This window comes from Helicoverpa zea, chromosome 7 (assembly GCF_022581195.2).
Source record: "Helicoverpa zea isolate HzStark_Cry1AcR chromosome 7, ilHelZeax1.1, whole genome shotgun sequence".
Taxonomy (NCBI): domain Eukaryota; kingdom Metazoa; phylum Arthropoda; class Insecta; order Lepidoptera; family Noctuidae; genus Helicoverpa; species Helicoverpa zea.
In genome coordinates, this window is record NC_061458.1 from 2,075,028 (window position 1) to 2,087,566 (window position 12,539).

A 12,539-nucleotide genomic window follows, 5' to 3' on the forward strand; every position below is an offset into this window, starting at 1 on the left:
GACAAGGCGCGACTGCCTATCTGACCTCCACAACCCGGTTACCCGCTCAACCCAACACCCCTTGGTAAGACTTACTGGCTTCTGACTACCCATAACGACTGCCAAGAATGTTCAATGACAGCCGGAACCTACAGTTTAACATCCCCTCCAAATAACGGTCATTGGTATCCAAAATATACGTAGAAAGTAGGTGCATACGAACTTAGAAAAGTTGCATTGACAGGTAATTGCCAGACCTGGAATCAAAGACGCACGCTCATACTTGAGAGATTGGTTCTCTACCCACTAAACCACCACGACTTCCACTAAGTCACCACGACTTTGTCATCTCAGTAATATTTAATGTTTTTTTTACGTAATAATACGTGTAATATTTTTGCCACACACAACTTAGGTAAATGCGGACTAATTAGAATCACTACTTTTGTCCCTATGGTCACGTCTATTGCGGTTCAGTTCTCAGCGTTTTATTTAGTCTGCTGTGCTTTTGCCGTTGAAGTAAGTACAAAAATTAAATATATGGAACGTTTCTAATGATTATGCGTATCCGTTGTTTTCAAGTCAACGGGCCCTTAAAATTCAATATCAGACGATTCAGATCTTTGATTTTGCTGATCCCGTAGTCGCTGGCATAAGGGACAGGATCCGCGTACGAAGTCGCGGGCAGAAGCTAGTTATTCATAAGTGTAGAGATATACATAGACACAGAAATAAAGTTAATATAGACAGTCACATTTTTTTCTAACAAAATGTTACCCTTTTTGTACCAACACTGTAAAATTTTAAACCACTACACGACCACCTATTAAAAGCATAATTTATATGCACTTTGCTTGTACCAAGTAATCTCCTAGCACACACGGGCTTTGAAAACTTAATGAGCATATACCAGCCGTCGGCTTTGTGCAATCTGAAGCATGAATACTGCCTGAATTTACTAAAGAAACCAGCCTTTTGTGTCAAAGGACTGGACTGGGTGGCCCAAAAAACTTCAGCAGTATGTTTGTTTGCTTGGATAAGCTTGAGAGTAGCTTAAAACGAATTTTAAAAAGGCTTGCTTGAGTCTTAAGAGGTTTTTTGGAGGATGACGAATAGTATGTTAGTAGGGAGATCGATTCTTTGGTTCGGTTGCTCATTTTGGGGATCAGTTTGACTGCTAAAATAATTATCTAATTGTAAAACAGACCTCTAAGAGAGATCATAAGAGAGTAATATTGTTTAATAATTGCTTTCCGGGTAGAACTTTCTGTACATTTTTACCTGTCTGAATGTACAACTGTACCGTCGCCTTTACCGAAATAATTAAACCCTAAAATGATGTTGCAAACTTTTGTTCAAAAACATCTCGAGTATTCAACTAAAACCGCACCTTTGTGCATCAACCCCAAACCAGTGCATTCGTTTTAAAGGTAAGTGCATACAAAGACTAGTATTATTTCAATTTCCCACCTTCCATAGTTTACATAACATAATGTAATGTTTACATAGCAACAGTGTAACACAAAGATTCTTATATTCCTCAAGAATCGATATTCTTTTATATATATTCTTCCTTTTCATGGCACGCGCTTGGAATTATTTCCGCTCCCGGGATATTAGACAAACGACGAACGTACATAGACAGTATGTTTAATTAAATTCTTTCACAGCTTTTTCTTTTTAAATTAAGGAAATGAGAAAAAGATTCGCTTTGGATAAAAAAGTTAAGGTAATCGGAGATTCACACACACTCACATAAATGGGAGTAAGTAGATCAATCTCGGGTTATGCACACATTCAGGGCAATTGAGAGATGTCAAGACGGTAAAACTCAGATGGCATAAGCCATAAGACATAATCATTTACGTTAGTCGATGCATATATCAATAATGTAACACATCATAATAATTTATATGTAACTCAGTATATTTTTTGGATTGAATGCTGAACCAATAATTCCGGACTCAAGGTTACTAGAGAAAACTCCGGAAGACTTGAAGATACATTTTCTCCGAAACCAAGGCCGTTTGAAGGACTTTTCATTATACCAAAGAATATTCCATTATTCCCACGTAACAATATTACAGGTGTTATATAAAATTCAAACATTTGCTCTCAATAACGAGCATGGGATACTTAAATATTGATTCAGCGAACACCTTGTGTTTGTTCGTACAAGTAACACACTATAAACTGGTTCTGATTGGCATAATGCGAAGATAAATATAACATAATATCTACAGAATTAATTCTGTGTATGTCACTTCAGTTTGTCTGCGGTTTTACTCGTTTCTTGCAGAAAGTAATGCACCTCAAATAATCATTGTATGTAAGTGCACCTTTTCGAGTTGTGATCTATCTTCTCAACAATTTAAAAATACCAATGAACAGGAAACAGAGCTATTTAAAAAAATAAAAACTTATTTAAGTATTCTGACAAATATTTAGAAATATTACAATTATATTTAGTCCAGTCAAGTCTTATGAATTCGAGAATTATGATCATAAAAATTAGACTTAATCTAGACGTTTTGAAGTTTTATTTATTCTCAATTATACTAGCAGTATAAAAATCTGATGGAGTGCAAGGAAAAACTAGTTTTGCGAAATAATAGCCACTTATTAACGTGTACTTTACTATGCACACACCTTTACCCAGTTTACCTTCACCGAGAACCGAGATAGGTACGTACTATGGAAGGCTCTAGATTTACTTATTTCATTTTTATCGACCTCTTATCGACAAGTTTATTAATACTAAGTACAACTTTTTATTGCGAGTAGGATATCTTGATAGTTAAGGGTCAATTTCACTAATAGTTGATTACGTTATCGGTGTTTTAACATTTTTACGTCGATCCTGGAATTATTTTTAGCTTTTCATTGATAGTATAAACCTCAATTATCTTAAACCAACTGTTTACTATGAATTTTCACGTTCTATTTTCCAAGTAAACAGTGTTTTTTAAGAAAAACAGACTATGTACTTCGAACTTATTCATCTTTGGTTTAGTAATGATTCGTTTTAAAAACAAGGGATTCAAGCAATATTGACTAAACCTTCTACTATTAGAGGTTTTAGTTTAAACAGCTGTTTTGTTTCTCGGTTTCTCGGTCAAATCAAATCAAATCAAAAGTCATTTATTCAAATTAGGCTACAAAACAGCACTTTTAGAACGTCAGAAATTTATAAAAGGCAGCCCCCAAAACGCCCGCCCTTCACCACTTCCTATGTGTTTTTGCTGGGAAGAAGAATTTGCGCAACAAACTCCCCAGCAAAAAGGTCGGTTAGCTTGTTAGTGAAAATGACCCTAAAACCGATATGTTAATAAAGCTTTTAAGTGGTATATTAGCGTCTTAGGTTATATGGTTATTTATTATCCTCTTAATTATATCGTGATGTCATAACCTTAGTCTAGACTGGATTGAGGTAAAGTGATGTCATGGCTTGTATTGCTATACAAAACCTTTGAGAGGATCTTATATTAGGATGTCGACATCGACAACACATCGACATCTCGGCAAACAACGAATTCTCATGTTTTTATACAAAGCCAACATTTTAAAGGGGAGAAACACTATAGCAAATGTGGTAACTTATTCATAACAGTATAACTTTAAGCATTTTACAATTAAAACTTTCCTACCTAATTTGTGTTGAGTTCCGCTTCCATACGAACCCATCAATTTTCGTGAATGGATCGACTGCTAAACCCAGTTATCCAGGTAACATGCTTTTTTACACTCAAAAGTACCTAAATCAAATTCGATTCCCAGCATGCTTTTCAAACAAAACCGGACGGAACATCCGAGCTTATGTAAAGCAGCAATCGCGACAATTGGTCCAGCCAGACGCGAGACTCATTGAATCGCAAATGTACGTCTAGTGACCATTCGCGGCCACGTACGTACAATAGCAACCTGTGGAGTCACCTTTATAGCAATTGAAGTTTTAAGTGGACGTTCTCGAGAAATTGATGTTTGGTTAGATATTTTTCGCCTTTTGAAAAGAGATTCTTATCACCCATGTGTTATCTAATCAATAACACTGGTCAACAAATATATTTTTTTTGGTGCAAAGGTGAAATATACAATTTCTTGTAGAATATTTGATACATAATCGAAGTCCAGAACATAAAGTTGCACTAGCACGTAGGGATTTAGAGATATACCCTTCTTTAAGTACCAAAAACGCTCCTTTACCCAACTATGGTGAGATGAGCTTCCAATTTTTACAAGATTGTTTTACGTCAAGACAGTCTATCTCACAGATTTCATTAAGGTTCGACCTTTACGAAATGACTCATACACCACACTGGCTTCTCACACACACACACAAATAACATTTAAAAGAAAAACATCCGACACATAAAAGCAATCGTGTTCAATTGATTGATTTATTTCACACATAACTACGAAACTTCCTTTTCGTGGATAATAAAATTTTACTGAGAAAATAACGTTATTAGTACCTAGTTTGAATTTATTTCAACCTTGTCTATCTTTGCTATTTAATGAATAGTTGCCAACCTTTAAAGATACACACATTTATCTAAAAATAAAATAAACAGTAACAAACATTTCAAAGGGCCAACAACATTGCTACTCCTTATCCATGTTCGGGAAGTTGTTCCTACTGGAAGTCACTGGAAACAGCTAGTCTAAATATAATGCTGAAACACAACAATATAACGTTGCAAAGCTTATTTCCAGTCACGTACTAATTATCCTTTAGTAGTTTGGGATAATTAGTGGTTATGCCCAAAGCTTCTGTTTTGAAATACTATTAACATATATAGACGCTCTAAGGCAACACGGTAAACCCTCGATTCAGAAAGGCTTTTTATCATACCTTCATTAACTAACTAGCTACTGAAAATTGCCTGGGCAACCCGATATATCCCTTGATAAGACTGGTTGTCAGACTTTCTGGCTTCTGACTACCAATATCGACTGGCAAAGATGTTCAAATGACACCCGGGACCCACGGTATTATTAACATACCTTCCAAAAATGGAAGCACTCGTCATTACAAGACGGTCACCCATCCACGACCAACCACTTAACTTTATAATCGATCGACCCGTCCGTTACTTTAGCCACGAGCTCTCAACACGAATGACACAGAAAATAAATCCTAAAACAATTTCCTCAAAAATATACCTTCCCTCGGGCTTAGAGGCCGGAAGATAGATAAAATTGGAGCGATCTCTTAATCCCAAAAGGTACAACATTGTACCACATATCCTCAGAAATGTCACAATAACATTGGTACATTTTTGTCGCAACCCTTTATGGTGATATTCAAATAAGAGCTATTGATCCATAGAGATAACAAAGAAAAACGTTATTCTTTACCCCAAGGGCACGCCTAGTGATGAACCAAATGTTTTAAAAATCGATTTTGTTTTGTTATTGCAAACAATGGAATACAATATTTATTCGATTATAAGCGATATAAAGGGAATTTACTGGAAATCGGTATGAATTTGATTCCTTTATTTATTTTATGAAAGTTAAAGGATGGAAAAATATTCTGCAATCAATTGAAAAGCTCGCTTTTAAATTCAGTAAATATTTGAGTTCAATCAATTCTGTGAAATGCAAATTCTCTACAGTTGCTGCGGTTTGATGTAATTACGACTCTGCTGTTGTGGTTATAACTGATTAATCGAATGCTCGAATGAATTATTCGATTATTCGAAACTCGCTCAACACTAGCGGGATAAAATCTAATCCTCACCTTGACACGGGATTTATCTGAGATAGCTTCGTCGATATTCTGTTGTTCTTATAAAATGTTTGGGAGTAGATACAAACAATATAAGACCTTTTGATCCTGAAGATTAGAAGGAGGCGTATTGGTATAATGTGTGGTAAGATCGATGGTGATTCGACAAGGTCTTAAAACATAATGGGTAAGCTTATCCTCGTTTATGCCATCGTTAATAATATTGGAAATTCTATATCAGTATTACTTGGAATAATACTGAATAATCTGTGATTTTTCATATTTTAAGTAAACGTTATCAGACTTCATTTTTGTACATTTTAATATGCTCACGGATGAATCGATTATGTTATATATGAGGGCAACGGTACAATAAAAGGACACAAATATGGTAAAACATACCTCTTTCGGCGTCTGTGGTTAAAATAGACTTCCAAACTAGAATTTATGCAACCAACAAAACCCTCAAGTTTATATATTCATTCAACCCTACAAATTCAACCCTACAGTTCAATCACAAAACAGACTGTTAGAGACCGTACCAATTTTCTACTGACTAAAATAAGCAGATAAACTTGTACCATAAAACACTGGCTATGCATTAGCTATCGATAAGATAAGCCCTAAATAAAGCTAATATATTGTTGCATAAGGGTCTTTCCCCATCCCCTTGCATCCCTTTTCAGCCACATGCATCCCCTTTCTATTGTTTGTTACCCAAACGTGATTGTAACAAAGGGTACGTCTTTGGAACACGAAAAGACCGTTGCATGCGAGAGTTAGATTGAAACGTACGCTTCTGACATTCTGTATTACTCGATAATACGGTCGACATATTGGCGTTATAAATTATTATTTTTGAACGTTTATTTTTGAATAATTGTATTGGGATTTGTTTGGTTGGATTGAATATATTTTGTTTTGTTTGTTATGGAAATGTGAAAGCTTTCGTTGTATTAAGTTTTGAAATAATAAGGCGAAGTTAGAACAGTCATTAATAAAGTGAATTTATTGCAATTTTGATTGAAGTTATTATTAATTCAATCTAGCATAAATGATCTATTTTGATTAATTACTGTATTATCCATATAATTGCTACAAGTGTTAACTAAAAGCTGTGAAAGGGCAAAAGAATTGTCCCAGGATAATTAATACTTTTCATGAAAATACAATCCCATAGCGTAAGTACAGCTCCTAATCTAACAATGAATAGAAAATATAGTTAGTAATTAATTATTACAAACACTATTATTAAACGATTTATATCCAAAATGTTAACCAACTCGACAGGTGTCTATTCCATCACCCTCAGTACATGTACCCATTTAACCCTTCCCTGCTCACTACTCTGAACTTTTGCAATAAAATACCCAGCTGCTCACTATATTATTGCCGAACCAATTCCGCGACAGGAGTGAAATATGTCAAAAATATTAGGCTATAAAAGTAGATAAAATATAAAAACGATTGTAAGAGAAATAACTAAATAAAGGGAGTAATGCATTTTTGTGGGAACTAGGACTTAGAGAGTGAAATTGGATTATGTGTGAAAGGTACTGAGTGATTTAAATAAAACTACTTTTACGGATTTTATCGCGGTTGTATTAATATTATTTAATCCCGATGTTTCGGATCCTTTACAACATCTATGGTCACGTCCAGATGGGATTAAATAATATTAATATAACCGTGATCGAATCCTTAAAAGTAGTTTTATTTAAATGTGTAATATTCGCGTAAGTGTCAGAAATCAATACTACGTGACTTATGAAGTAGCGATTCTGTATCATCGGCAAAATTTACTTTATATTACTAACATGAAATGTAAATATAAAAGATTATTACACATCATAATGAAGATTATTCTCTAAACGTACGCAATATAGTTACGTGTAAGCTTAAAGCAGAAACTAGCCAATTTATCGGTTCAGTGGACCTACGATTAATGTCATAACAAGTTCCTGCGTATTTCGGACAACACGCTAAATGTGGGTCTTTGGCAGTATTCACAGGTAATCAAACGCCAGAATATCTCATAATCAATTTTACCAAAGGATATCGAGTGGCCCAGGTAACTGGATTGACGATGGGAAATAGGCAGTCAATCCATGTAAAACCTGAGTAAGGTTAGACTGAAAGCCGACCTCGGCATAATTTAGTTGAGAAAAAGCTATGAAGATGTAAGGACTTTTTTCAATAAAATTCTTAAAGAACTGAGGTAAAGCCGTGGGGAACTGTTACCAAGGCTTATAACTTAGCTAAAACGTGAAATTTTACAACCGCAGACAAATAACTTGCAAACTAACTTTAGCACAAACTGTCAAACTTCCCGACAAAGGGAATGCCGCACTTATCGACTTTGTTATCGCTTTGTTCCTTTCATGTTTATTATAAATCTTTGAGTACTTATATTATTAAAGGGTACGCTGAGGAAGGTCCCTGTCACGTGTAAGTTTCTTCAATATGCGGGTGATACCACGGAAATTTTACTAGTAAAATATGTAGAAAGGATTGTATCTAAGCTTTTTTTATAGCATTTTTGACCAAAAAACTTATTTTCTTTAGTCTTCCTCAAATCTACACTATAGAGGTAAATAAAGCTGAAGAGTTTGTTTGTTTGCTTGCTCGAACACGCTCATAACAGGAACTTCTGGACCGATTTGATAAATTATTTCAGTGAGACGTAGCTTCAACTGGCAAACTCATTTATAAAGAAGGCTACTTTTTATCTGGCTCTGGCTATGAAATTGTTAGTAGAACCTAGTCTGTATATATGTGTAGGTATACAATAAAATCTTTTCTAACCTAGTATAGGCACGAATATAATGGCCATCAATATTCCTTGATGTGAGTTCCGAAAAGTTTAGGGTTTGACCCTCATCGAATTTCCCGACAAAGACAGACAACGGATAAAGATTTTCGTGTCGACAAGGAAATTCCATTTCACTATTTCCTTCCTACAATTTAATATCGTGGATACTCGACGAAAATTCTTTGAGTGCAATTTTGAAGTCTTATACTTTTGCAAATATTAAAGTACTTGTATTTCGTCGTTTTTTGATGCATTTTTAAGGATCGTGCAAATAAAAGTTCTTTATGTTAATCTAGGCAAAAATCTAGCTGTTTTTCCGTGGTTTAACCTGCGTTCTGTGAGAGCTACTTTAAATGATAAAATCTTTCTATCGGTAAATGAGTTTTCAGTTGACAGAAATTACTCCCTAAAACTTTAGAAACCTAGAATTTTACAAATATCATCATAATCATCTGCCTGGCCTTTTTCTAACTTTGTTGGGGTCGGCTTCCAGTCTAACCAGGTGCAGCTGAGTATCAGTTTTTTACAAGGAGCGACTGCCGAGCTAACCTTCTCAACTCAGCTACCCGGGCAACCCAATAGCCTTTGGTAAGAGAGGTCGTCAGACTTTCTGTCTTGTGACGAATGTCAATGTTCAAATGACAGCCAGAATTTCACAAACACCTGTATACTATAGTAGAGATTTAATTCAGATATATTCAGGTTCTTGTGTATCAAACTTGTTATAAGTTATAACCCATTCATAAGCTAAAACGTTTCATAAAAATACAGTTTCTATTCAAACCCAAAGTAAACAAACGCAGGTGCAACTGTGAGCAAATTGCTAGTAATCAAATTAAAACTGAAAATGTTCCAATGTTGCGAACAAACTACGAACTGTCCAAACTTTGTTGTCGATGACTAATTTACTTGTGTAGTTGTAGCATGGGGAAAGCGGGCTTTATTTTGAAAATTGCCGTGGAACAAAAGGGTTTCTTTATGTAAAAATGTAGATTGTAAACCTGTTGGGTACCTTAGCATTTGTTTAATTAAGTATAATGTTACGTTAAGTAACAGCCTTTTTATAGTCCTACTGCTGGGCACAGGCCTCCTCTCACACGGAGAAGGATTGAGCGTTAATCAAGTTAAGTTTAAGTCAATTAAGTATAATGTAATAACTTTAAAAATAAATGTAAATTATATTAGGTACGAACGAAATAAGAAACTTCTTTTTTTTCAGTTACTCTTTTTTTGATCACAGAGATATTTAAGAATACGACTGATCATCACCACACAATTATTTATGATGATAATATGTGTTAGTAGCCACTTTCGTTTAAAGTATTCTACCAAGTCAAAGTTTTTACAGTTTTCTTATAAACAGCTGATTTTACAACTAGAATAATAAATAACAATAGCTATTACAAACGCATAAACATAAAACAAAAGAGATACGTTTTTCCTTATGCGAAATCGCGTATTTCTTTTATAACTCGCAAAACCATAGATATAGATTTATGCTGATCAAGGAAACTACAGCTTATTTGGCGAAAAGTGGAATCCTATGTACTTAAAATGGACTCTTTTTTATTCTAAAGGTAGCATAAAGATCAGCTAATGGTGTTGGAAATGATGTCTGACGTAATCTCTTTATAACGAAGAGGAAATATTCTTTTATTTGCTTGTTTGTTTGTAAAAGGTTCCGATAGTAATTTAGGTTCAATATTAATTTAGGAAGTAAGTCAATATGTTTATCAAAGTACGATGGGATTGATACCTCGCTCATTGTGTACAAATCCCTTAAATAAAGAAGATAAAAAAAATACTATACAACTGGACCTATTTGAAAAATAATTAACTGTTGGAAAACTTAACTACTCCTGAATAACACATCTACATGTACCTATTTTATCCGTGTAAACAGCTAGTAAGCTATATTCCTGCCAAGTTTAATCACAATCTGTTGAGACGTTAAAGAGTCATTGAGGAACAAACATCCAGATATACCCACAATACATACTTTCGTTATTATATGCCTACATTTGTTAAGATATGCCCTTGTATTGCGCAGAATCTTTTTAAGGATCAGTAATTTGTTTATTAAAATTGAGATTATTCGGGCACAAACAAATTGTTCAGGTCATTTTAGTTAAGAATGAAGATGGAGTCATCTTTATAGTACCTAGTTATTTTTAACGCGTAAAAGACCCGTATGGAAAGTTGTAGATTGTGTAATACGTGATTACCTAAAGGACATAAGTTGTACCTAATACCTACTAAGCAATCTAAGAATCGTATTTTTATAAAATACAAGCCGATTGCCCGTGGGAACTACTGCACGTACCGGGATCCAATGGTACTTGGAAAGAGTGTAGCTTACCAACAGAGAGAAAAAAAATCAAATCGGTTTCAGTAGTTTCGGAACTTTTAGGGTACAAGCAAATAAACAGAAACATTATATTATTTTATTAGTATAAATTAAGTAATTTTATTTTTAAATAAAACGTTGTCTACATTGAAGAAATTATTAAAAATGTATTCCTATAGGTACCTACGGGTTACCTAATGCCACCGATATTTTTATTCTGTTATGACACAAGACATGTTAAACATTGTTAGTAAATACAGTTTGCCGTTTGAAGTCCTATATTTACCGCGGTTTTTGAACAACCATTGCTTTGTTTAAACTATAAAAAATAGCATAAATCAATGCCAATGTTACTACCTCGAAATGTACCTACGTGAAAATATACATTGTCTTAAGGTGTAGGTTTGTTGAAAAATTGTACTGAAAAATTAGATATAATACAAATATTTTTTTGGAATAACGTAGTGAAAGAACCGTAGATTTTTGATAGTTAAATTGATATACTTAAAAAAGAAATATCAAAAATAAAAATGAAAACAAAACAGCCTTATAAACACATGTACAATTGCTGAGCAATTTGTAATAAAAAAATACAAATTATTTTTTGGAATAACATTAAAGGAACCTGTAATTTTTTGATAATTGATGCACTTAAAAAAGATATATCAAAGATGAAAATGACAACAGAAAACCTTTAAGTAACATAAAGCAATGATGTATTAATTGACAACTATTTTTTATTATCTGTAAAATCAACCCTACACATACAAAGACATCCGAAACCCGTCCAAACAAACCCGTATTCAGAATATTCCACTCACCATTTTAGCACGATTTGTTTACACTATCGACCATCTCGCGACAAACAATTGTAGGATAAAAAAAAATAATATACCTATCTGTGACGTATAATCCATTGTGTTGATTTTAATTGGTTCTATGTCCGTCCATAGCGACGTTTCGTAAGGCGGGAAGGTTTTTTGTAGAACAACACGCGTGGTATCGCGGCGGTGGTCGAATCGAGACTGCGGGTCCGCCCAGATTCAACGCGGGATTGGGCTACGGGCAGATATTTGCCCTTATGCGTAGGGTGACCATGGTGTGGGATTAATTGGGGTGTTCGTCCGTCGGTTTTAATGCACGTTATAACTTAATCTTGTTTTTTTCACCATATTCTTTGTAGGTGTAGATTAAAATGTTTTTTTTTTTAGTCAGTTTAACAGGAACATTTTTATAGGGGAGGGTACTGTTTAAACATTAAAGTTGGAAGTTTTTGAACGACATAAAATTTATTTTTACTGTTGTGACTTGTTTCATAGCATCGAGAATTTATCTATTCATTTTCCCATAAAACAAACAAAATAGACAGACCTCCTGCTCTGAAACCGCAACTAAGTCAATTATACAGAAATTCAATCATCTGAATCCAATACAACATGACGCTGAATGAAGGATGCTGTGAAAATCTTGCCTTTGTATTTATGTTGTGTAAACAATTAGGCAATTGTTTACTAAATTCGTTGATTTGATACTTATAAAATGACACAACAATGTAATATGTTCACAGTACGAAACCAGTCCCAGAAACCAAATACAATTTTAAGTACCTAATTTAAGTCCATTTATAAATAACTAGCCGTTTCCCCGCGGTTTCACTCGCGTCCCGTGGT

The 12,539-nt window shown here is 34.3% G+C and overlaps 1 protein-coding gene across 1 annotated transcript in view; it reads right to left on the reverse strand.

The window, feature by feature from the left end:
* LOC124632170 (aminopeptidase N) overlaps nt 1-11,897 on the reverse strand; it is a 39,705-nt gene extending 27,808 nt beyond the window's left edge. The window contains exon 1 of the mRNA XM_047166878.1: nt 11,765-11,897. Within this exon, the coding sequence (XP_047022834.1) occupies nt 11,765-11,786 (22 nt within the window). The 5' untranslated portion in view covers nt 11,787-11,897. The remainder of the gene's footprint in view (nt 1-11,764) is intronic.
* Nucleotides 11,898-12,539: the final 642 nt, after the last annotated feature.